The following is a 27931-nucleotide window of genomic DNA, read 5'->3' as shown; positions in this document are numbered from 1 at the left end:
ATAAAAGGATGTTCAATTTCATTATGCATCAGAGAATGCAAATTAAAGCTAGAATGAGACACAACCACTTATCAGACTTGCTCAAATTAAAGGACTGACAAAAACCAAGTGTTGTGAGGACATGGAGCAACTGGAACTCCCCAACAAGGTTACTGCTTGTGTAAACTGGTATAATCACCTTGGAAAATTCTTTGGCATTCGCTACTAGAGTTGAACATACACACACTCTAAGACCTGGCAATTCTACTCCAGGGTAAATACCTAATATAAATATGTGTATGTGTGTACTGAGACACATATGCAAGAATACTCAAGGCAATATTACTTGTAATAGCAAAAGCTGGAAGCATCCCAAATGTCCAACAGTAGTAAACACATTTGATATATTTAAATAATGTAGTATTAAACAGCACTGTAAATAAATTATACTAAACTTAATACAAAAGGATCTCTCAACAGTGCTGAGTTACAGGAGTCAGACAAAAATACCCACCATGTGATTAAACTGATACACTTAATACAAGTTCAAAAAATAGGTACAACTAACTTCCATTGACAGATGAATAAACAAATTACAGTATATCCATAAATGGAATACTGTTCAATAGCAAAAAGGAATCAATTACTGACATATGCAACAACATGGATAAATCTCAAAAATATTATACTTAGTGAAAGCACCAGACAACTATATAGTTCCATTTATACAGAATTCTAGAAAATGAGAACTAACTTAAGTGTCAAAAGCAAATGAGTGGCTGCTTATGATGAGGGGAGGGACATTAGAAATTTCAAAGGACTTAACAAGTATGTTCACTTTCTTGATTATGGTGATGGTTTCACAAGTGTATGCATATGTCGAAATGTATCAAATTGTATACTTTAAATACATGAAGTATGTTGTGTCTCAATTATACTCAAAAAAGCTTTTGGAAGGAAAGGAGGAAGGAAGGAAGCAAGGGAAGAAGAGAGGAAAGAAAGGAGCAAAGGAGAAAGGGAGGAGAAAGGAAAGGAACATAGAAGTAGTGAGAAGATGAGGGGATAAGAGAAAGAAAATCTGAATGACTAACTTAGGAAGTTATTTAACCTTTCTGGGCCCTAATTTTCTTATCTATAAAATGAGAGTTAGACTTTTGACAATTAAATGAGATAATTTATGAAAAGTCCTTAGTGCATAGTATATGTTTATGTGTCTATCTTATCTTTTCTTTCTTCTTCACTCTTCAATACAAGTATCCACTTATGCCAGGCTCTGTGCTAGGCACTGCGATACAACAGAATATTGTATATTGTTCCCCTTATAGGGGAACATAGAAACAAATAACAAAAATGAATAATTACAACATTTTATAAATACTACAAAGAGATATATGATGTTGAGAGACATTATAATAGATGAGTGTGACCTGGTCAGAGAGATTAAGAAAGGAATCCCTGGAGAAGTGACCACATTGCTAACCTTTAAAGAATAAGCAGGCATTAACTAGGTAAAAATAGGAATAAGCATGTACAGAATCTGGACTGAAAAAAAGCCTGTCAATAAAATAGCCAATCTCTAAGGAGAGGAAAAAGGAGTCAGAATAAGGAGGAGTCGGATGTGAGCTAAAGCCTGAGGCAATTTGAGGTCAGTTCATGCAGGCCTATCTTAAGAGCAAGGGGAAGTCTTTAAAATGGTTTAAACAAGGAAGAGTGGCAAACTAATCTGTCATTTGGGTGGAAAAAACACTCCAATTACAGTACAGAGAATGTATGTAAAGGTCAGTTAGGAACAATTGTTGCAGTCCAGGCAACAATTATGGTAGCTTGGATCAAGACAGTGAAGTTAGAAATTCATTCTATCAAAACGTCTTTACTGAGAGCCTACTAAGGGCCAAGCACTATCTCAAGTGCAGGAGAAAGAACAAAAAGCAAAGACAAAAAAAAATCCCTGCCCTTGTGGAGTTTATATCCTAGTGAGGAGAGACAGATAAACAAATAAAAAAGTAAAATATCACTTGTATCAGATGATTGTTAAGTGCTATGAAGAAAAATAAAGTAAAGAAGGGGGAGTGGAAGGAGGTGTCTCACTACCCACAGAATCATAAAGGGATTAGATACTGGGCAAAGAAGGGATGACCCAGAAGTCCTGGACTTCTTATAGTAACTGACATAAATAGGGTTAAAAGGCATAATGACAATTGCCCTGTTGGTCTCAAGATAGATAATTATAGTAGTGATATAAATATTCAGGGAGAAGGAGACCAGGGGACATGCTAGGAGATACAGAGTTCCAGAGCCTCTCTTTTACTCTTTCCAGTGATGTGGAAGGCTGTGAGGGATAGCTTTAACCACAGCAATAGAGCTTATGGACCCCTTTTAACTCCAGTGGAAAGGTGGAAGCCAGAAGAGGACTAATCTAACACAGAATAGTTTGTTCCCCAATTTCTACCAGTTAAAAAACTCCATGAAGGCAGAAGCTGTATCTTTACCATCATATTCCCAGAATCCAGACAAGTGCCTGGCACACAGCAGACATGGGATATATATTGCTTAAAGAATGAATGGAGTATTGATTGTATATAAAGGCAAAGTATCCCTATTATCAAGGTAAAGATTTTAAATATGTTCACATAAAAATTACCAAGTGGGGCCAGCCACAAAATTGCTTTAATCAAATCAAATTGTACTGATTTTTGACAGTTTTTAATTGACTATTATATTCTAAGACTCTTAAAAAAATATGTTTTATAAATTAGCAGAATTTAAAAACATATACTTTGGACTTATTAAAAATTAAAGTTATAATAATATATAATTTAACTACAAGTTCAGAAAACTTAGTCTTTTCAAATTATTTTAGTATGTTCGCTTAAAAATATACTTGTTTAAAAGAAGATAGTATTTTATCCTAAAAAATTCCTCAGTTTTTCTATTATATCACCTTGCTAACACATTAAAAGAAAAATATATAGATAATATGTTCAAATGTTAATTTGAAAGCCAGGAGTTTATCAAATGCCCCTGAAAGCCACTATTCAATTCAGCCCTCAGTGTGTAAATGACAGACACCACTAATTTAAAACATAACTACGGTACACTTTTTTAAAGTGTACTTGATTATTTTTATCCATATCCAACTAAAATTTTCTCAGTTATTTATATTCTGAAATGTATCTTAACAATGAATTGTTAAATGACATTAAAAAATACATACCTTTCTCTTACAAAATCTGCTAGTTCTTTTGTCGATATCTGTCCATATTTCATATTATGGTAAAGGACATCAAAGCCAGTATTTTTTTCCCCCTAAAATTTAAACAGATCCTTATTTTAACAAAAAGAGATCAAAATAATTTAGGAATAACTGACATGCAATTCTAATGTTCAAGTAAGCTGTTTTCCCTCAATTTAACCATTGCTGCTCATTGTTTAAACTGTATTAAAGGAATACTATATGCTTTAAAAAAGTTTACAATTTATTATACACATATGCACACAGCACACACATGTATACACTCTAGAATCATTCATAAGTAGATTATTAAAGAAATTCACCTGAAATTTTAAGAAATAAGCAGAGCATAGTTTAGAGAAGATAAACATGGATCTTTTTAAATGCACTACCAAATTCCATGTTAATTCCTTCAACCTGCATTGAGGGATTCTTGATTATTTAACTCTGAGTCTGTACTTTAAAATAACGGCACGTTACTAATCACATAATCACTGAATACCACAAAATACTTTATAATCAGTAATATAAATCTTTCAGTAAACTTAACTTGAGATGTGAAAAAGGAGATAAAGTTTTAACAGAAGAAGTAATGGTCTATTGGCTAGTCCTCAACTAATGAGTAATTAACAAACCAGACTACTACACAATCCTAGAAAATCTTTCAATTTAATCCAATAAAAGCTAAATTAGCAAGTTGTAGCAAAGAAAACATTAGAAATATCCATTTTAGTGGGTTGAGAATAGCTCAGTAGTAGAGTGCATGCTTAGGATGCACAAGGTCCTGGGTTCAATCCCCAGCACCTCCGTTAAAAAAAAGAAAGAAAGAAATACAAATTTTATAGGTGAAATGAAAGACCATAAACTAAGCTCAGCAACTCTCTTTACAGTTAGCAGTTTTTCTTTCTTTTCAGTGAAAATAATGAAGAACTGAATATATTCATTGGAAACAGAAAGAAATGCCGTAAGCGTTATGCAATCTGAAACTTAATTTTTCCAGTTTGCCAAAAACAGGAAACATATTATAGGAACTTCCGGTTATGCTGAAGTGATACTTAATAAACTTGTCAGCTAATATAGCAAGTACTTAGATTGTTACACATACAACAAATTAAAACATCAGATTTGTAATGAGATAACATAAATAACATGCTTAGCATTTTCAACATCCATTTCATAAATCAAGAATATAAAACTATAGTCTCTTATAAATCCAAACACATCATTTAGCTTCTACAATTGTTCACGTTAAAGATAAAGAAAAAAATTATGATCTAACTTTAGTTCTTTACTTTCTCTGATTTTTTCACACACATTTATTTTAGCCAAAATAATATTCTTGAAGTAACCATTACCAATAGCCTATCATAAGCAAAATTAACATCATCATGCAGATTAGTAAATAAAATTACAGACAAAATAATCAAGGGCCTGAATCCTCCAAGGAATTCACTCAAATACTTGAATATAATACAGAAACTATGCATGATTAAACTACCCACCAACTCCCATAACATAGTCATGAACCTTGAAAAAAACAAACCTGCAATCTAGGACCATAAATTCCAAAGTCTGGAGCTCTCAAGCCCCAAACTTCTCCCCTGACACCTACTAGTTCTCATTTGCACATAACTCTTAACAAGTCAGGTTACTTAGGTTCCCAGTATGTGTTATGCATATTCATTATGCATATTCAAATTAGAAATGAGCTGGTAGTGAAGGGCCATTCAAACAGGCACATAGACTATTAGAAGAAATAGTAACTACAAGCCTTACAAGAGAAAGGGAAAAAATCTTCTTTTTTTTTTCCTAAAGAAGACAAGAAAACTTAGAGATCATCTAGTAACCGGGGCAGTAATGTCCTGAGAATTTTTTTTTACTGTTATAGTACTGTAAACATTAAGCAATCAAGAAAAGGTTATATTACATTCAGAAATCTGAGTTCTTATTAAGAAGTCCTAGAACTAAGTTCTTTATTTGGGAAATTCAAATATGCAAGCAGTATATTATGTAAAAGACCCAACAGAAGGAGTAAGGTTTATTAATTTGCTTACCATTCAATATAATAATATTACTACAGTGACAGTAATATAATATTCCTTAGGAAACAGTACTAGCTACCTATCCCTCAGGCCTTCACTTGGAAAGAAAAGGAAAACTCATCCTAATAAGGATGTGATACAGAAAAAGTCTGCTTCAAGAAGCAGTAACGACTAAACATAAACACCCTGCATGATTACAAATCCATTTGTCATTTCTTCCTACTGGATATTCATTCACTGAGTTCTAAAAATGTAATGAGTTTGACTCTAGACACTATTTTCTTAAACAATTTCACAAACCTATTAACACAAATATTTATTGATCAGTAACTTTTTCTTTGGCACAAACTAAGCAAAAATTTTAATACTTCACATGGCTCTCTCTCTCTCTCTCTCCACACACACACACACAAACACATACACACACAAATAAATATACATGTATCTTAAAAAAAAAAAACTTCAAAGTCAAACCAAGAATCCAGGTTTTATTGTCACCTTGTCAAAAAGTTACTTTGTAGCTTTTGATAAGACAGTGTATTACATATGCACATATTTATATGTATGTAAAAAATACAGTAGAAGACAATACTGGAGCTCAATGTCTTCACCTGAACAAAACACTGGGAATTCTCGGGAAATGGAGAAAGATCACTCTTGAAACCGACAATCACAACTGATTATAATTGTCACCATATGAGATTACCCAGTTTTCTTTTTTAACTAAAAGTACCCTCATGCAGTTTCTATTAATTTTTTAGTAGCCATCAATGTTTTTAGTAGATGGTCCTAATTCGAAGAAAAGTAAAATAACAGGAAATATTTCTGAATTGCATATCCATTTTATCACCCTAGACATTGAAGTGAATATGTTCCTATCATTTTCAATACAAAAATTTTTTTCTTGACATATTCTGATAACTCAAGCAGGTAGAACTTGGTTTTTCTTGGCTAACTACAAATACACAAATGTACAAGTAACTCGACAACAGACTTTTATTATAAAATAGGATTACAACTAAAGATGTTTCCTGGTCTTCAGTATTTTACTAAAACTGTAAATATCCATGCCCTTTGATCCAGCAATTCCACTTTTAGAAATCAACACCACAAAAACACATATACCCAGATAACTCTGGAAGAGTATTCACTACAGTACTGTTTATAATTGTGAAAAAGGCAGAAACAACTCAAAAACATCCATTAACACTAATGGTTAAACAAATGACAATATGTCTTACAATGAAATAAATATAGTGTTTTTTAACTGCAGTAAAAAAAAATGCAGTAGATTTTTAAGTATTAGTTTTTTGTTAGTTATTAGAGTTAAAAGCTACCATGACAAGCAGCTTTAAAATGCAATTTTCTCCCAAGTATACAACCAACTGTAGATTAAAAAAATTGATTATCAATGGCTAGTTTCTTTCCTTCTGCTCAAATTTTTATTCTTTTTTTAACAATTTTATTGAGATACAATTCACACCATACAATTTGCCTATTTAAAGTGTGCAATGCAAAAAAAAAGTTAGGATATTTACAGAGCTGTGCCACCATCACCACAATTTTAGAACACAAAAAGAAACCCAAACTCAAATAGCTAGATTTTTAAGAGTAGGTATCTACTCATCTGTGATGAGCTTATTTTCTGCTGGCTTATTCATTCGTTCAATCAACACTTAAGATAATACATATGTCCATAAAAAATTTTGTACACTAATGTTTATAGCAGCATTACTCACAACAAAAAGGTAGAAATAACACAAATGCCCATCAGCTAACCAATAGATAAACAATGTGATACACCCATGCACTGGAATATTATTCAGCCATAAAAGGAATGAAGTATTAATATATGCTACTATATTGATGAACCTTGAAAACATTACACTAAGAAAAAGAAGCCAGTCATGAAAGACCACATACTATATGACTCCACTCATATTCAAGTTCAGAATAGGGATATCTATAAAAACAGATAGATTATGGGTTGCTTGAGGTGGGGTGGGGATGAGACAAGGGGTGATAAAAGGTACAAGGTTTCTTTTTGAGATAATGAAAATGTTTTAAAATTGACTAGGATGATAATCACACATATCTGTGAACATTAACAAAAACCACTGACCTGCAGAGTTTAAATCATGAACTATAAGGTACACAAAATATATTTCAATAAAGTTGTCAAAAAAGTTAAGTGAATAATATTTTGATCATTTTTAATAAATTCTAGCAGGGACATTTTCAGTATTAACTGACAGAAACAGGTGCTAACACCATTACTGGTCCAAAGAGGACAATTACAATGAAAGTTTACACTGAGGCTCTTTTCTCCATCCATCTCAATGCAAAGAGGTAGCATCTTCATACAAAGTCCTCTGATTGTGACCTGAGGCAAATAAAACCTTGCTGTAATCCAATATACAAAGGCATAAAAATCTTTTTATAGTAATTCCTAATATGAAGAGGGAAAAAAAGTTTTATCAACCTTTGAATATTGAAAGTCCAGAATCATACAGGTCCTTTAAGAAAAGACAAACTTCTCAGTACCTATAGTTTCCTCTAACCACTGCAATTGACATAAGATGACTGCAGTTAACAGCTTGATGTATACATATATCAGTTCAGATTCCTTTTTGCATACATGTTATTTTTAATATGAAAATGAGATCATGTCATGCATATTGTTTTACATCTAAATTATTAATTAAACTGAAATTTAGCTGAAAAGATAACTAAGTTGTAAGTAAGGTTACCAAGTCACTGAAAATGTTGGGTTTTTTTCTGGTGTAATACAGAGTCTATAAGTGAGATATCCTTGAAATTTCAAGTTAAAAGTTTTAAATAAGTCATCAAATCTATTTTGGCAACTCTTTTTCTGGTTGATCCTATAACTTAAGTTCATACTTAAAAAATTTCCAATAGCTACAAAATACAATCTAATATATTTCCACTCGAAGAAAAAATGCACGCCTCTATTAATAATGGTATGAAATTTCAACAAAAATGGAATTGTTAATATGTCTGGGTTTTTAAGAGCCACAAAAAGGAATAGTGGAAAAGCACAAAGCTATAAATCCCATATATTTTAATTAATGCTTTGGAACTTCTCCTTCAAAGAACCTTTTAAGGGCAACAGTAAATTAAACACTAAAATATAAAAACTGGAAATTCTTCACTTTTGACAAGTCAAAGAGCTGGAAAATAGGCAAAAGATTCAGAGTATACTATATAATCGGGCTACTAATTTAAAAGTTGACTTTACCTAGTTTCCTTTTTAAGTAAAAAAAAAAAAAGAAATTTTGGAAAGGGAAGAGAAGGGTTAGGAGATACTGTCATATAAACAGCAATAACATGCCTAACCTGCCACTCAACTAAAAATTACCTCAAAAATAAATAAATATCATCAATTCTTACCTCTCTACATTCTCCTTTAACTCTATTCTTTCTGACATTTATTAGACAACCTCAAACAAGTCATTGCAAAATATAGCATTAACATGTGCTTGATATAGTCTCACTTTATCCTGCCTTCTCTGAAAACACGAAACATTTAACTAGTTCTGAACATTTTTTTTTTGCTCTGAAGAATAGCCCCTCTAGTGAAGACTCTTCTAGATACTTTTTATATGAATTGAACAAATATGCAACAATAGCCCTCCAGTGCCATTTTTGCCTTGAAAACTGTAAAGAAAAGAGTAAAATAAGTGCACACTTTTTCTATATGTAAACAGGACATTCAACCACAAGTTATAATCTCTTCTAATAAATGTTCTGTTTATATATTAAACTCATATTAAACTTCTCATACAAGATCACTAAACCCACTCCGCAGAGCTCTTGGCAAGATACTGCTAAAGCAGAAAACACTGATTAAAATGTATAATGAGCACACTCAGCAGTCAGAACCACTTGGTGCCGGTTCAAGTTACTCAAACACATTTGCTGACTGACTGAAGGAAAAAAATCTTACTACTTTAAAAAAAATTACCTTCTCACCCCTCAAATACTTCTCCTTAATCTTTTAAATTATAACTCAGTTCCTCCAGTTAGTTAAGTCCTTCAAGCCATCTAAAAAGATCAACAAACACAGCAGAAGCAGTTTTGAGCTATTTTTTTTTGTCACTGTTATACTTTTCAAACTTTCTGTAATATTCTGTAAATGTATGTTGTTTCCATTATTTTCAAAAAAACCCCAACAATTTCAGCTTTCTCAAAAACTTTTCAATCTGCTTGGAAAGACACAAAGCTACTTTCTTAATCTGGCACTGTGTTCACATACTTAAATCACCAGTCCTCATAATTCGTAAATGGAAAAAGCAAAAACAAAAATTGGAACTAACCTAAATATCCAAAAGGAGAATGTTAAAAAAGAATTACATCTTAGCCATTCCATGGAAACCTATACAGTCACTGAAAGTATTTTCAAAGAATACTTAACCACGTGAGAAAAATGCTTGATATTAGTATCATTTGAAAATACCAAAATACTGAACTACATAGTAAAACCTGTTTTGAATTTTATATTTCTAAAGAAAATCTTAGAGGACAGTGAGAAAGGCTATAGATAATTTTTATTTTCTTATATGTTTCAACCAGCACATAATAATGGTTATAATTAAAAAGGAAAAACACCTTCATGGGCTGTTGTTTCAACCAAAAACTAACACTTCTTAATTAAGGCCCCAACCACCAATTTGCTTTACTTACCCTGCACCTTCCTATCTTTTCCCTGAAGTCAAGCAAAGATGCTTGTCATATATTTCAAAACTTACACTCCTGCATTTTCATCAAGGAGCATGTGCCTAATGGAACTGATGGAATTGTGTGCCTCAGCTTCATCACACAGTTCACTAATCACTTCCCAATTTAATCCTCTCTGCCTCTGGCCATTCCAGCAACATTCCCTAGCCTCTTTACCAACAGATATACAGTTGACCCCGTGTACAACACAGGTTTGAACTGCACAAGTCCACTTACACGTGGCTTTTTTCAATAGTAAATACTACAGCACTACATGACCACAGGTTAGTTGAATCCATGGATGCAGTGTTGCCATTACAGAGGAACCGTGGATGGGGAGGGCCAACTATAAAAACTACAAGTCATACCCTGATTTTCAACTGTGCAGGGGTTAGCACCCCAAAACCCCACACTGTTCAGAGGTCAACTGTAATTATAGGTTTCCATTACTGTTGTGCTGTTTTTATTTCTCCTCACATCTGATCACTTTTTGCTTACCTCTGTGGACTAGATACCTACTAAAATTCTTTCAACTCAAGTATTCTTTAATTTTTTCACACCAATTTTTTTCAAAGACAAGCCTTTATTCCCTTCCCCTGTATAAGTCTCCACATCACCATATTTCTATAAGTTTCTTAGGGTGCTTCTGTTAACTGTTCCAGAATTATTAAATCAGCCTGGTTAATCTCAGGAGTTATGCGATGACTCAACAAACTACCTCCAAAAAACAAAACAAAATAAAACTACTTCCAAAGGGCTTATGCTAACCAAAAATGCTGGTTGACACAAAGCATACTGTTCTCCTACACCTTTGCCTAAATAATTACCTCTGTAATTTCCTGCTCTACCAGCTGAGCTATCGAAGGGTGTGTAAATAATTTAAGTAGTTCTGAAAGGACTGGAGCATTTAGGATTTAGTCTGGGGCTGGAAAAGAACCCAAACAGCAAATTTTTATCATTTCATATCAATGTTCTAAAATCCTTCCCCTGAATTTGAACTTACACAGACTAAATCAGTATCACTTTCTCAATTTCAATGATTAAGGCAAAAGTAAAAATATACCACCCCTCCACGTCCCCTCAAATTCTAAGAGTCTCCCAGTAAAATCTGGTTCCATCTAAAACACTATATACTAGGGCGGAAGGTATAGCTCAAGTGGTAGAGCGCACACTTAACATGCATGAGGTCCTGGGTTCAATCCCCAGTACCACCATTAAAAATAAATAAATAAATAAACAGATAAACCTAATAACCTTCCCCCACCAAAAAAATTAAAATATAATTTTATAACATCTATCTGTTGTCTACTTGAACCAAGTTAGATGAATCTGCAGTTTGCACTTCCATAGCTTGTTGCAGTTGGAAATAGTTTGGGCATAGTTAACTGGCCAACAGTTACACAGTAACACGTTATCTTAGTGTATGCTATATGCTTATATATACATAGGTTATCTCTGGAAAACTACATAAGAAATTGGTAACAGTGATTGCCTTTTGGAAGATCCTGATGGGTGGATAAAAGGAGGAAGATCTTATACTTTATTTCCTTTTGCAACTTTTGAATACTGAACCCTGTAAATTTTGCAAATCTGTTAATGTATACATGTAAATATATAAACACTTAAAAAGCTTAAGAATATCATCTAATGGGGTCATATCCTAAGCAAGTACCCCAAACTATAATACTCTGAAATTTCAAGAATTAGTAAAAAGTAAGTCTATATTCTGGGTTTCCATGGTCACCTCAACTAATTTTCTAAAGATATATTTTTAAAATTTTCATATGGATTATTAACTGCAAAGAATATGTGCATGTGTGTGTGTCTATGGTTACTAGTCTCTTTGTAGGATACAAAGAGACTAGTAGTCTGGTTGTAGTAGACTAGTAGTCTCTTTGTAGGATACTAAATTTAGAATGAATAACCAAGGAAAAACATCATAATGTTTTGCATTCCAAAGTCCTATTAATAGCAATTCCAGATTTTTAAAAATATTTTAATCCTCCGAGTTTATCCATGTAATGGTAGATCAAATTCTGGATATACAGTACTAATCATTTTATATAAGGGACTTGGGCATCATGCAGATTTTGGTATCCTCAAATGGAACCAATCCCCAAAGCATATCAAGGAAGAACTGTATAACCAAGTGCTCTGAATTTATTTAAAAGCAAAGCATGACAATACCAGTGAAATAAACAGATAAATGGAATGAGACTTCTGTACTGGTTAAATAGTAAAAGAAATAAAATAAGGAAAAATTTCAGGGCAAAAATACCTAAAATAATAGGTATTTATTGTTCATTTTCAACTTGATTATCAATGGCAGTATACTTTGTGGCAAAAACTGACTTATCAGCAACAAAACACCTGCTATGTAAGAAGTTTTGGATATATTTTTCTCTTCAAAGTATAGAATTAAGTAAAGGAATTTGTAACATAACATATAGTTTTAGTTAAGAAAAACTATGAAGAAAAAAGCAGGATGTACTGCTTTCAAAAGAGCCTGTAGAGAGTTTGAATGATTCAAACTTTCCTCTAACAAAATGCCACAACAAAAAGATTTGTCTTTTTATATGTAGGGAAAAAAACAATTAAATAGCTTGTTTGGTTAGAAACCTAAAACTTGAAAGGTTCCCATTACCTCACTTTGACAAGTTTTATTTTGTTTTGACACTCACTTTAAACATTACAGGAGAAAAGTAAAAATAATATTGTAAATTCCCTATTTTAAGAAATTATTTTATAAATGATCCTGAAATACATAAATTTTTAAGTTGTCTTAGATAGCTATCAAATTCTGAGGAGTTATTTAATTCCTACAGTTTCCCAGTTCATTCAGCCCTCCCTTGAAGCTTTTTAAGGTTCAATTTAGACTTTTCAGTCCCAATCAGGTTTGTAAGTAAAATAAATTGCAGCCTATTTTAACTATCTGTACTCAATACTGGAAGTGAAAGCAAAAACTTAGCATAAATTATACTTGGGATTTTCTCTAGATTTCAGGTATCTAAATTTATTCCCATTCCTCTTCTAAAAGAGACAAACAAGGGACAAAAAAACCTGTACAAAAATGTTTATAGGAGTATTACTCATAATAGCCAAAAACACCAAAAAAGGCTATATTCAAAACTCAATAAACAAAAAACAAAAGATAACTTTAAAACGTTAATGTGCAATTTGGAATTAAGTTAGCAAACTTCAAAAACACCTTCACGCATCCAGAAAAATGCAAAACATTATAAGAATGTCAAATTTTAAATGATTCTTATAAAAGTTTTATAACTTGCCACTCTAAAACCTAAAGTCTAAAATCGATAGGCTAAACCTAATATTCATATGGAAAATCAAGGGACCCAGAATAGCCAAAGTAATCTTGAAAAAGAAAATTTGGAGCACTCACATTTCCATTCCAAACTTATTACAAAAATACAGTAATCAAAACAGTGTGGTACTAGCTTAAAGACAAGACAATGGGATCAAATGAAAATCCAGAAATAAACTCAAACATCTATCATCACCTGATTTTCAACAAGCATGCCAAGACTATCCAATGAAGAACAGCCTTTTCAACAAATAATCCTGGAACTACAAGCTATCCACATGCAAAAGAATGAAGCTGTACCTCTTCTTGGCAACATACAGAAAAGTTAACGTCAAATGGACCACCGGTTAAGTGTAAGAACTAAAACTACATACAAAACCCACAGAAATAACATAGAAGTAAACCTTTGTAATCTTGGGTTAGGAAACACTTCTTAGACATGACAACAAAAGCATAAGACATAACAAAAAATTAGATAAATTTGACTTCAAGACTTCATCAAAATTAAAAACTTCTGTGCTTCAAAGAACACCATCAAGAAAGTGAAAAAGATAACCCACAGAATGGGAGAAAATATTTACAAAATCATGTGTCTGCAAATCAAAACAATGAGATATTACTTTACACCCATCCACTACAATAAAAAAAGACGGATAACAAGTGTTGTCCAGTATATGGAAAAACTGGAACCCTCAGACATTGCTAGTGGGATTGTAAAATAGTTAGAACACTTTGGAAAACGTTTGGCTGTTCCTCAAAATGTTCAACAAAGAGTTACCATATGATCCAGCAATTCCATTCTCAAAAGAAGTGAAGACCATGTCTACACACATCCACAATGGAACACTATTTGGCCATAAAATGGAATGATATACTGACGCATGCTACATCCTGGATAAACCTTGGAAACATGCTAAGTGAAAGAAGCCAGTCACAAAGGACCACATATACAATCGCATTTATATGATTGTATCCAGAAAAGACAAATCTATATAGGCAGAAATCTACAGACTAGTTGCCTAAGACGAAGGTAGGAAGGAAATGCGTAGTGTCCGCTAATGGATACCAGGATTCTTCCTGAGGTGACAAAAACTATTCTAAAAACATAGTGAGGCTCGCACAACTCTAAGAATATATGAAAGACCCTTGAATTGCATTTAAATGGGGGTGTATTGTATGGTAGGTAACTTGTACCTCCAAAAAGCTGTTAAAGAAAAAACTAATGTGTAGTATTTGTGTAAAACAAGGAACATTCAAGACAAATAACTATGAACCGATTTGATTACTAAGCAAATTCATGCCTGAAACACTTAGAATTAAGAATTGAAGGCACACTCCTTATTCACTGAAAGAGTACTCCTTTAAATATTTCTAAACCTTAACTAATAGGAATTTTAGTACTTGAAACTGCCAAGCCATAAATGGGATTCAACCGAGACACCTGAGTAAACTCGTTACTTTTCTCTACACGGCTGAACTCTACTTCCCATTACAACAAAGAATAACTGCAGAAAAACACTCCACAGGGAGACTGGGAACTCATTCTCACAGAATCACCTAATACTAATACTGAGTTAGGAGACGCGTGGAAAGAATGAGGAAGGGGAAGGAGCACAGGAGACAAGGGAAAGGCTCGGTGCATTTAAGCCGAAGGAGTCCTGTTACGTTAAATTCAACTTTTATACGCTTTGTGAACAGGCCCAGAGGCAAGTCCTGGGAGCAGATCAACGAGCCGAGCTGCGAGGCCGAGAGGAAATGCTGATCCGGCCCACCCGCACGGGAATTCGTGGGGAAACGGCGGCGGGGCCTGCCCGGCGGGAAGGAGGAGAGCCCCCCTCCGCCCCGACCCGGCCGGCACTCGCCGGCAGCGCGCAGCTGGGGGCGGCCGCGCCGCGGGCCCGTCGTCCGCGTCCCAGCTGAGGAGCGCGCCCGGCTCCGGGAGTCTCCTGCGGGGCAGGGTCCCGTCTCCCGCCCCACCCGGCGCTTTGTCCCAGCGCGGGCGGCGGGCGGCCCCTCGGCGTCCCCGCTACCGGCTAAGGCACCGCGCTGACAGTCCCCGCCCCCCGCAAGGGCTCCAAGCCTGCGAGTCTGGGAGGCCGGCCACCCCTGGCCCGACAGGCTTCATCCAGGCGGGACGCTATAGGCGGCGGTCCGAGGACGCTGGCCCTGCCCGCGGAGCCGCCGCCGCCGCCCGAAGCACACGCAGGCCGAGGTCAGGAGCAGAACCCTCGGACTCCGAAACCCATACAGTGTCCAACATCCTTCTCTTACCCAAAAATTCTCAACGAAATGCGCCATGACCATCGTGCCGCCGCCGCCGCGCCGGGTTCCGCGTCCGCGCCCTCCCGCCGCCGTGTAAACACCGGCCCGGCCCCCACGACGCCGCCAACGCCGCCGACGCCGCCGACGCCTTCTTCGTCCCGGAGGTCGGCCCGCACCCTCCAGGGCGCATGCGCCACCTAGCGGCCGCCGCGCGCGCGCGCGCGCGCGCGGCGAACTCTCCAACGCCACTGCTTGGTTGCGCATGCGTTCTGGACCCTATTCCCGGGTTTTAGTCGGGTTTCTCTCCCCAGCACGGGCGCGGTTGAGAATGAGTATTCTCTTGGGAATGATGAAGAACTCGGTCTGGGAGCACTCACCTGGGAGACTGCCCGCACGCTTCGCGGTGCGATGCGTACCGGCTCAGGGACTGAGCCAAGAGAGGAGCGGGCCAGGGACAATGGAATTAGCAGCCAGGCTGTCTGCTCTCCTTAAAAGACTCGCTCCCTGAGCTTTCGAGGATCTCTAAGGGATCCAGGTCCGGACAAGCTTAAGATGGGGGAGACTTGGCTTCTTATCACCTGGAGGAGACTCAGAAACCTTTGGTCCACTGGGTGCCTTTCCTTGATATGGAGCTAAAAACCAAAACAAAACTTTCCGAAGCCGGAAAAGGAGGAAACGCCCTGATAGCCCTGGAAGCTGCGTGAGACCCCGGCACCAAGGCCGAGGCCGAGGCCGCTGCCCTCTAGCACTCCAGGAGCAAACCAGTCCGGACTGCCGACAGCAGGAACGTGCCCGAAACGAAAGAATCTCCCTAACCCAGGCAGTTAAAAAAAAAAAAAAGTGTCTTCCAGGACTTGTTCGTTTTAAGTCCCTGGTTCTCTTAGCAACCTGTACATTTTGGAAAAAGAAACAAGTTTAAACTCGCCTCGGCATAACAAAAACTAAATCCCCTCCCCACGCCTGGCTTTCCAGAGGTTAAGGGGAAAAAAATTAAACCGGGTCAGTTAAGTCCAAAATCTGCAGTTCTTGAAGCCAAGCCCAGCAAATAGATTTAGTATAGCTTTGACTGTACATGCTTGTCACACCTCCCCAGATCTTATGACTTCAGACATGGTGAACACGACACCACTGTTTATGGCAGATTATTTCCATCCCCCAAAGTAAAAACTACACAGTGCCTTTCACATGGATGAGACTGTAAAGTGTTCAGTTGGAAATCACTGGATAATGGTATTGTGATTGTATCTTTTTAAGAATATCTTTTAGAAATACAGAGGATGTAATGATAAAACATCTAGGATTTGTTTTAAAGTAAGTCCTTAAGGGAGGGGGGAATGAGTAGGAGTATAGATGAAACAAGATTGAGAGTAGGTAATTCTTGGAGTTAGGCAATAGAAACATGGTGATTCACTATATTACCCTCTTTTTGTGTATGTCTGCTTTTTCCTTTCCTTAAAAAGTCTTCATAAAACTATCTAGTTTGGGGAAAAGTCACCTAGTTTTGGAGAAAGTCAAACTTAGAAATTTGCCACAATTCTCTAACCAATTATTAGTCTAGCACTATTTTTTTTTAATGCTGAAGAAATTTTAAGAAAAATATAGCCATCTAGATCATCCTGCAAATGAGCTTGGCATTAAATTCTGAGTATCACTAAGCACCACCCCATTTACACCTGGACAGATGAGGGCCATATTCTGGACCTCATGCTTTAAAGGACCTTACATATCACAAACATACACATTACTTTATTAGTAAACACATGAGTGTCTCTGCTACTCCTGATCTGAAGCTGAACACTGAGGAAACGCTTTCTCATATCTCTTGCCCTGTATCTTTAAAACAAAAGGTGGAACTCCAAACAGTGAAAATTTGTGTGTGCTATAGCTGCCCACAACAGAGATAGACTGCTTTGGAATTTAGGCTGAATCTGAGCAGCAGAAGTGCTTAGAAAGAGAGAAGACAAATTAGTTACCTTGTGAATCCTTTCAGCTTGAATGCAATAGATTCTTGCATAACAAAGTATTGTTTTGCATAACGCAGTGGTGTCTACCACAGATTTTCCTTGTTGTAGCGTTCCAATTTGTGGTTCCAAGTATGACAATTTAGCATAGTATTCAAATAGTCACACAAGGTACACTGGCCTCTATTCGTACTCTTACCTCTGCTCTCATAAATATTAGAGGCAGGCCTGCCATGAAGATAAATATTCTGTAGATTTGGGGCATTTACAAGGTTCATCAAGGCCAAAACATCATGTGCTGTAATTGCTTAGTATTTAAGTTGTGGGACTTCGTAGTAAGTAGTGATTAAGGTGAGCAATCTTCAGATGAGCTGGTGTAGTAGAAGAATGTGGATGGTATTAGGCAAATTCTGACCTGTCAAGTGGGGTTTCCAAGGATGCGCAGTGAAGATAAAGCTCTGAGCCTATAGCCTCACTCATATGCCTTAAAGTATTTGTGTCCCAGACACTTAGCCCTTGTTTATCCAAACACATTCTGAAATTATTAAAAATGGGCATAGATAGTGGACAGTGGTCCTCTCACTGCCTATAATACCTGGCACTTAATAGTCACACAGTAGCTGTTCAGTGCAAGAATGGATGAATGATTGAGCCTATTTGAAATTTCAGGGTGAATGGACTTTGGATAACTCTATGGACTTTCAATAACTCTATGCTTTTAATTAGTACTAGATCTTAGAGCTTATAAAAATGTCATTATTTAAATTCTACTTGATTTACTTTTCTCATATTATTTTAAATCTTTTCAAAGGAATTATTTTGGGCTTGAGTGTATTTCTTAAAGGATAAGCTACCTTTTGTAATAAAAATAAAATCAAAATGATAATATTCAAGATTAGCTGTTACAGGAGAGCTCCTGTTGGGAACGGGCCCCTTAAATGATTTGGCCTTCAATTTTGAGGTGACCCTACCACCAGATTCATCTTCCTCTTAGGATCTCTCTCTAATTATACCTACTGTCCACATGTCGGCTTCTAGGGGATGCTCTTGGTCCCCATTAAACTCTGGCCCTAGCAGATATGTTACACCTCTGTCAAAAAAAAAAAAAAAAACAAGCCCCAAATGGAGTCATGGCACATTTCTTTGAGAATTTTGAGGTAAGACAAGGATATTGGAAATTGTGTGAGTTTTGAAGTACGAGGGTTTCTGTGCCTGACTTAGGCCTGCGTGCACTTCGGGTGGTAGTGGCCTCCACTTGCAGGCTTGCAGCCCTTCCTTTGGGGGAGAGGGTGTGGTTGGTGGGGTGTCTGCTGTTAATGCTCCGCCCCTCTGCTAGTTTAATCCTTTACCCCAGTCCAAAGATCCACAAGAATTGTTGGTGGTTACCAGCTGGGATCATACTGGGTCAGTTTTAAAACTGGACTGGATCCAACTTGAGCTGGACTGGGTCCAGTAAAAGCTATTGCTAATGGGGATCTTGGAAGCCAGAAAGTCTAAAAAATTGATGGCTATGGTTTGAGCATTTAAAAGCTGTTTAACTATGGTATATAGCTGGCCACATTAAGAGTACTCCCACGATTGGGTAAGTTGGCTACAGGATCAGTCCAATTGATACAAAGCTTCCCACCAGGCCCCAAGAAAATTTCTGTGCCAACAAGTTACACTGTAAAACATCCCACAATTTCCTATCCCAGGCATGTCTCTGTTAGGTATTAGTTTGGCTCCACAAAACCCAAAGTCCTAGTTAAAAGAAATGGCTTCCCTTATATCCAGAATTTGTTACCAAAGCAGGCTGATTTGCCCAATTTGCAGCAAGCCTAGCACTGAGATGTGGAAGTCTGTAGCAGAGAAAGAGTTTATTCACAAGCAGGAGACAGGAAAACAAGTCTCAGATCCACCTCCCTGAAGGCAAAGGGCTTGAGATATTTATGGAATAAAGAAGCAAGGTGGTCTTAGATGTGGGGAAAGGTGACTGGAGGCAGGGAAAAGGTGAGGTAATCAGCACTCTGGGCAGGCATATCTGGGTAACATGCTTCAATGGGATGCATATTCAAAAATGGAGGTGCTTCGTATGATTTGAGGGTAGGCTTTTCAGCCTTCTGACATCAAAAGATCATTCATTGGACACCTGCACAGGCTCAGTTTTCCCTAAAACTGTGGTCCCAATCAGCTTTAGTCAGCATGAACTGAACAGGAGCTGACTCCAAGTTGCTAGAAAACAATTTAAGCCACATTATTATAGTGACCCATAGGTCAGAGGTATTATCTATAGGGGTGGTTAAAAAGTTTTGTAATATATTACCTAGGCTATGTGAAGCTTCGAGGGTATACAATTAAAGAAAGAAAGAAAATAATAACTAAAGTAAGCTTAATCAGTAAAGGCAGGTTACAACATAGGAGTTTTTAACAAGCTGTTCCCTTACCTACTGTTCTGTAAGACATGCTGGAGAATTTCTGTTAAGACATCAGCTTCTGTTAACCTTGTAGTGCATGGTTTCAAGTTGAGTATGCTACCTTCTGGCACACCTGCTTATTTTATGTCCAAGAACTATAGTCTCAAAGCTATAAATACCTATGAAATTGGCAAAATCTTATAGACAACCTAGAATTTTGTCTCCTGAGGATTTGACCTTGTAACCTTCAGGTTGGGGGACCCAAAATATGGCTAGAGAGAGACGTGGGTTGTACCCCCATTTGCAACTGGATATGGCTGGACAGAAATATGAGTTAAACTCTGTCTATGGCTGGAGTCCTACCAAACTGCTGCTAACTTTCAAGGGAATTACAATCTAGAATTGCAATGTTCTGAGGTTCTTTCCGCTATTGTGAGGAATGTTCCAATTGGGTAAGATCATTTTAAAAGTGCACTTAAAAGTAAGGGTTCCCATTATCAAAGAAACAGAATGGGATACCTATTTAATTGGTATGCAGAAGCCTCCAAAAGGCTTTAAGATTCCAAAAATAGCTGCATTAAAAGACTAAGGAAGAAGTAAAGGTCTATAAGGTACCTAAAATAAAAAACTATAAAACTGACATAACTCCTACTGTCCCCTCTATGCTCCTTTGAGTACTCATTCTAGTAATTCTCTGTCTGAATTGTGTTTCCACTCTGAAAAGACTACATGACTACACACAAAGTTTGCCAAGTTAATGACCTGACAAACACCCCTATATCGACCTTTAAGGGAGGGCCCCCATTTGGGCACTTCCCAAAGTTGTCTGGGACTCTAAGGGATTTTCTGGTAAATTGCTATGTTATTCCGATAAGCAGCCAAGGGAAAACTAAATTTAAAATTGATGGAAAGCCTTGCCAAATTCTGGTAGGTACTGGAGCCTACAGGTGGAATCCTAGGAAAACTGACAAAAGCTGGCTAAGGATGAGAATTCTTACCAGAGTTAGCTCTCCCTCAGTCTCTGTAGACCCCAGAAGAGAAAGGAAAATAAAATTTCGTGTTATCCCTTTCTCTCCCAGGGACAACTGTTATTTTCTTTTTTTGTTATTATCTAAGTCTTTCTTTTGGCTATCTTTGGGAGTGGCTCTAAGATCTTGGGGGGTAATATCTTCTGTGCCTTCTTTGAGAATGCCTCCTAAAACCAAGGGGTTGTTCAATACCACCAGAAATATTTACTGTTGTCCCAGCCGAAACCTGATAAGATCTCTGAAAAAATTTAATAACTCTATAATCAAATCTGGCCAAGTTGGAAGCTGATATTCAGAGCCTGATAGGAATTTTTTAGGCCTTCTTCTCAAAGCTAAACATACCCAGAGGGAAAGAAAAGCATTCCAACATAGGTGGATGGATGTTGACAGTCCTCTCATCTTACTTAGGTGGCAACCCAATTCTTTGAGGAATTGAAAACAGCTGTCCTTGTTTTACAAATCTAGTCTTTGCACGACCAGAGGGGTGGCTCCTGAAACAACTCAAAGTCCACCAATCTTTTTTAATAATCTCAAATCCTCCCCTACTTATCACAAAAGGCTTGTAAAATATTGGCCTTAGGCAACCAAAGTCCTTTTTGGGGGGAACTTTCATTCTTTCCCTCTGCCTTTGAGATGTAAGTATTAACTCTTATCTAGGCCATCTCCTTAAGAAGACTGTAAGGGGAAGGTCATCTGAATTTAGAATGAAAAATCATGTGTCTTCTCTTCTCTTTAGTAGAAAAATCTGTAGCCATCTGAGCAGATGAACTATTGCAACTGGTATTTTATAGCTACTTACATTATCATACCAGTCTCATGGCTAAAATTTTTAAATGATGCTATAAGATCTCTGTTTGCATCTGTCTATATGATTATGTGTCTATAAATAGGTGTTGTAGATGTGTGGCATTTTGTACTTCTAGATGGTATTGCCAAAATTAATCTGTAAAAGAGCTCTATATTTAATTGGCTTAAAGAAAATTAAGTGCTTATATAAATTATACTCTCAGAAATATAATTAACACTAGCCTAAATTAATGTCAGGTTCATGTGATCTGGGAAGATACTTGGTATTAAAGCTAGTTTAAGTTCGTTAGTTTAATTAAAACAGGCAAGTCTTTAGAGTTACCAACATTGAATATAACGTAGATGAACAACTTTTGTTTTACCTGAATTTCCTAGTCAAATTTGTTTTCTTTGTTGCAAAATTTACTAGCAAAAATAACTTAGAATGATGGCTGATTTTGTCTAATGTCTAATCAAGTTTTTGTGGGTAATCTAAACAATTGTTAGGAGCAAATGATTTAGATAGATGTAAGTGGGATAAGAGTTTATAGATAAACTTTTTAGCAATAATTATATTTTATAACATGGGTATGTAAAAGTAGTTTCCAAAATGTTTTTGGTAACTTAAAAGTTTACAGTCTTGCAAAGTTAGGTTAAATAATGGAAATACACTGAAAATCTAGATCATTTCCAAATAAGATGAAATAGTGAAACATTAATTACTAACCACAGATTTACATACTTTTGGCTTTTTAATATAGAGAAACTAAAGGTATTTGGGTTTATTAGTAAACATGTTTTGTGCTTTATTGAAAGATTGTGCTATGAAGAAGCATATGTTTCTAGAAGTTATGAAATGTTCTCATAAATATGCCAATCTAAAGAATGGTGGTAACAGACAGTTCACAGTGGCTTACTGACTTTTCATTAGGAATTAAGCTTTCCAAAGGTTAAGAATTCTGGTTAGTATATGTAATTAAAGCTACTAAAAATAATAAGAGAAACAACTCTATATGCAAGGAAAGTAGGATGTGGATCTTTTGGCTAAGACGAAGTGTAAGACATAAAGATGCACTTTTGTTGAGAGAAAAGAAACTAAATTTGGCCTAAAGTAAAAATTGATTATTTCAAAATGGGAAAGGGGAGAATAAAGGACAAATTAAATAGAAAATTGAGAAGAGAGAAAGAAAGAATTTTTACCTTGTGTAATTAAGCTAGTTAAAATTGACTGATACTATAAGTGTTAAAAAATAAGCTTTAAAATCAGTAGTATATGTACATAAAACTAAACCTTAATTTTCATTCATCTGCTGAAAGGATAAAGTTTTTATGTTCTACTGGTCTGCTCTTGATAATAAGATATTATGAAATGTTTTTCTTTTTCTTTTAAGTAAGTACCCAGAAGGTGAAGATTTCGTTTTGTTGTTTTATTAAAATAATCTCCTGTGCTGAATCATGTCTTTGGTTTTGGTCACAACTGTGTAATTTTTTGTATTTACCTGTGAAATCTTTTATCGTTACTTTGGTCAAATAGATAATTAAGTGTTGTTTCATGATGATCTGTGATCCTATTTAGTCAGGTGTTTTTAAAACCTTTTGATATTTTTGATGAACTTCCCCAAATCAAATTCTAGATAAAGTCTTTTTGACCTCGAACTAACTTTGGGTTTTTCCAGAGATTCCCCTGGAAGATCTTAAAAGATTTGTTCTCTCTCATTATAAAAAGGAAGATGATAAACTAGTTAAACTTACTTAATATGTTAAATTACATGGGAAGCACTGTCAAATGAGAAGTAACACTTAGCTGTCTTTATGTTGTCTGTTTGGGTGTATGTTATAAGTGTTCCAGAAACTGTGAAGTTCCTGGAAGTCTGATATGTCCTGGTATAATGTTATCATAATTCTGGTTGTTATTTTAAAATGTTGTACCTCACAAAAATAACTATATTTCTTTATCAAATGAACTCCAACAATGACATTTTTAAGTCTTTGTCATTTACAGTTATTGTTTTGCTCAGATGCTTTTGCAAAAGTGTTCCTGCAAAAGTACTTCATCTTCAAGGAGATTCATGAAAAAGGACTTTTCACAAGTACAGGTTTCCGGTAACTTTAAGGTCCTGAAACTGAACTGGGTAAGAATTTCCAAAACTCGTGGAAAAACTGAATTCAAGCAGAACAAGAATTAATAACATGGGAGGGAATGAATTGAGGAGGATGACAATAATTTATCTGAATTGTTGTTTCACGCTAGGCTGGTTCTTTAATGTTTTGTTTTTCCAGATTGAAGAAGACTTTTTTGCTTAAGCTATATATGACCTACAGCAATTTAGTAAAATATACCATTGTCAACAAAGATGGAATTATTTACTTTTTCCCTACCTGATCCTTCCAATAGTTATTTGTATAAGTTCAATAAGAATTTATTTTCCTTGTAACAGGATGCAATTATAAACATTGGCTCTATTACCAAGATTTTAACTGAAATGGTATTGAAGGTAAAATCTGATGCTAGTCCTTGGTTTGGCTTCCTAGCCTCAGAGGCTTTTCAGAGTTCAATCTGAGATAAAAGGTTCGAGCAAAGCAGTCTTAAAAAGAGCTTATGTGGTCAATCACTATTCTTGCTACACTTATTAAATAATCAGGCCAAACTTAATGCAAGTAAGTTAGTTTTACACTGATTATCTTTGGTAAAAAAAAAAAATAAGAGTAATTGCAGAGAGAAAAAATTATGTGCACATCTTTGCAAATATTAGATTCTAATCCTGTTAATTGTCTAGGACATTTTGCTATATATCTGCAAACTGAATTCTAGTTTCGTCAAATATCTGGCTACAACTCTCCAAACTAACATTTCCAATTTTCTTCCACCCTTCTGATTTGAAATCCCTAAGAGCAAAGACTGCCTTCAGATTTCCCTGGAAAGGACTATATCAGGCCCTCTTAACTACCCAAATGTCAGCCAAACATTAAGGATTTGAACTTTGGATATACACCTTATAGCAGAAGAAGGCTCCCCCTAATATCTGGTCTTGTATAAATGCCAGAGACCTCCATATCAAACTGACAAGGAAAGAAGTAGCTGACATCAATGTAAACTGCTTCCACTCAAGATGCTAGATCAAGATTTCATACTTTAACTAAATATGAAAATTTCTCTTCTTCCTTCTCTTTCCTTTACAGTGGCATTGGCCTGGAAAAATACTGATATCACCCCTACCTCCCAGGCCATTGCTAAGGCGAGGTGACCTCTGGAATCTAGAACAACTTTTTATTTCAGGCTAGGAAAAAACCTAACTGATCCCTGGCTTGAATAGGAAAATGCAGCAATCTCTGCAAATAAGTCCATTAACAGTACCACCTTAGTGGGAGTGGTTTGTGCCCCAATAGAATTTAACTTTGTCTGTGGTGGTTATCATTCTCCTTGAGCCTGTGAACACCTAGAAGGCTGGCACATAACCAGGCAATGCCTCTTAGGTTATCTAACTGTGCCCTGTCTACAAACAAACTGAGACCTCATTGGACAACTTCTCTGAATTTACATTATCAAATTTGAAAGGAGTTAGGAGAAGGCATTCATGATTTAGGGTTCATTTCTTTTGGCAGGGCTTTTCTCCCCTGGGTAAAAGAGAATACAAATGAGGTTATAATCAGGAACGCCCCCTTAACTCTTGAAAATATTGCAGAGTCTACTGCAAAAGGAACAGATGCACAAAAAAGACAGACAATCTGACCAAAGTTGTTCTTGATAACAGGATAGCCCTTGATTATCTTTTAGCTGAACAAGGGAGGTATCTGTGCTGTGGCCAATACCACCCACTGCACCTGGATTCACACTTCTGGGGAAGTTGAAACTCAGTTACATCAGATCACAAGCAGCTGGCTTTAAAAGGTGACTCCATCAAGTGGTCTTTCTTTGACTGATTTGATTTTGATTGGTTTCAGTCTTGAAGGCCATGGCTCCAAAGTCTAGAGTAGACATTAGGGATGATCCTGCTCATAATAATCTCTCTGGTGCATTGTTCTTTCAAGAGCTGTAAATGTATGCTCATAGCTGCTAACTACCAAGCAAATGATCTCTAAGCAAATGAGCTCCCTAAGATTGGAACATGGAAAAAGAAATAAAGAGAGTGATTGACTTAAATAATATGAGCTAGAAGTGCAACCTGTGAATACCACACAGATTCAGCAAAAAAATGGGATCAAGGAAAGCGTTGAGAACTATAGAGCAGTAGCTGAGAGTGGTACTAATGCCTTAAGTTTTGGTCACATCTCTCCATTAGGTCAAGAGTTTGATCAAAAGGGGGGAATTGTTAGAAAGAAGTAACAGGCCCAAAAGTAGAATTGTTATGCTAATCCCCACCAAGATTTAATACCTAACTAATCACAGTTTCATCCTTTCCCAGGAGTGGAATTTTACACCAGTCAGTCTGGAATTTCCTGGTCAGCATTAGTGAGGTAATCAGCCTGAGACCCTCCATCTTCCCCTAACGGAAGGTGGCCTGGTCTGAAATAATCTGTTCTTTTAATTTCTTTATCCCACCCTCTTTCTACTTATAAAAGCCTTCCATTTGGTACAGCTCCTGAGAGCACCCTTATATTCTGTTGGATGGGATGCTGAATGCATGAATCTTTGAATAAAAGCAATTAGGTCTTTACTCAGTTGGATTTTTGTTTCTTAACAGCTCAAAGCGCATTTAAACTGTTTAAACATAACTTAATAAGTGGTAGCAAATAAAAGAGGAGAAATTAACACAAAATGACCTAAATTTAAATTCTCTGGCTTACAAAATATCTCTACAATTTGAGGGCAAGGCACCCAGAGAACTTCCCCCTTTTCATTCCTTAGTTTGATCTCCCATTTTCAATACCGGATTCACAGCTCATAGCACATTAATCAACATTTAGTTTCAAGGGCCAATTCTTCATTACATCATTTAAAACTAGTTCTATTCCAGAAGAGATGGCTATAAAGTAAAACACATTTTTTCATTTATTTTCAAAATAATTTTGCAAATGAACTTCTGCTTGTTTCCAAGATGAGAGTGGCAGGGGAAAGCTACAAAACAACAACAACAAAAACCCCTCTCCTGTTTCCTGCTGATTTTTTCAAGGGGCAGCATCCTGTGTCAGATGCAATAGTCCTCTGTACTCATCCTGTACTTGAAAATAACAAGTGGCAAAAAAGCTAAGCTCCATTAAAAGGCAGAAGAGGAACAGGCACATCCCTGAAATCTGATGGTCTCTCACTTTCCCCTACTCAACAGCAGCATATTGAAAGCAAAAGCTTTATGCAAAACAGAAAGAAAAGCAAAAGCTTGGCAGATGGTATTTAGACAGGCTGCTATACAAGGGCCAGGAGGTAGAAACATGTTAATCAGATTGCAGAACAGAGCTAAATATCACCCTCTGCACACTCTTCTCAGTTCAAACAGCTTCTTAGGCACACCTTTTCTCTCTCCTGAGTGCACCTGGAATTCACTGCCTGCTCCTTGGTGTGACATCATCTCTTCCTCCAGGGTGAGATGTACTTTCCTAGGAACTCTCTTACCTTGCTGTCTATGAAAGAAGCACAGAACACCTGATACGTTGTTCAGGGGTTTGTAGTGCTTGTGACCACAGGGAACCCAAAAGGGGTTTCAAAAATACGGAAAGAGAAACTATTAAAATACAGACAGTCAGAAAGTTGATGATAATGTAAAAATATACAAAAATGTTTGTCATTAATGATAAGCAGAAATGCAGAAGATGACACAGAAAATACATTAAAATTATAAATATGTGAAAGTATGCATGTAAATGGACAAAAATCAAAAGAAAACATGAGCAAGTTCCTACTGTATAGCTCAGAGAACTATATTCAATACCTTGTAATGACCTATAATGAAAAAGAATATGAAAAAGTTATATATGTTTAACTGAATTACTATGCTCTACACCAGGAATTAACACAACATTGTAAATTAAATATTCTTCAATAAAATAAAAAATTTTTAATTAAAAAAGAGAACATAGAAAAATGTCTATGTGTTAGGGTGGTAAGAGTATGGCAATTATTGAACATTTGAAACTTGTTTTAATGTAATAATATAATTTAAAGAGTAATCACTGTTCTTTGTCTTCATTTGAATATGAATGTAACTTGGCCAAATTTTCCTTAAGTCTTTCATTAATTGTCTCCTGTCTTTCATT

At 36.2% G+C, this 27931-nt stretch overlaps 1 protein-coding gene across 6 annotated transcripts in view; it reads right to left on the bottom strand.

Moving 5' to 3' along the window:
* Nucleotides 1-15872, bottom strand: part of FCHO2 (FCH and mu domain containing endocytic adaptor 2) — a 110394-nt gene extending 94522 nt beyond the window's left edge. For all 6 annotated transcript variants that reach the window (XM_032474098.1, XM_032474108.1, XM_032474103.1 and 3 more), the window contains exons 1-2: nt 15584-15872; nt 3194-3285 (exon numbers count right to left, since the gene is read on the bottom strand). In XM_032474098.1, the coding sequence (XP_032329989.1) occupies nt 3194-3285; nt 15584-15838 (347 nt within the window). In that variant the 5' untranslated portion in view covers nt 15839-15872. The remainder of the gene's footprint in view (nt 1-3193; nt 3286-15583) is intronic.
* Between the last annotated feature and the right edge of the window lie 12059 nt (nt 15873-27931).

This window comes from Camelus ferus, chromosome 3, assembly GCF_009834535.1.
Source record: "Camelus ferus isolate YT-003-E chromosome 3, BCGSAC_Cfer_1.0, whole genome shotgun sequence".
Classification (NCBI taxonomy): domain Eukaryota; kingdom Metazoa; phylum Chordata; class Mammalia; order Artiodactyla; family Camelidae; genus Camelus; species Camelus ferus.
This window is presented reverse-complemented; position numbering and strand designations above follow the sequence as displayed.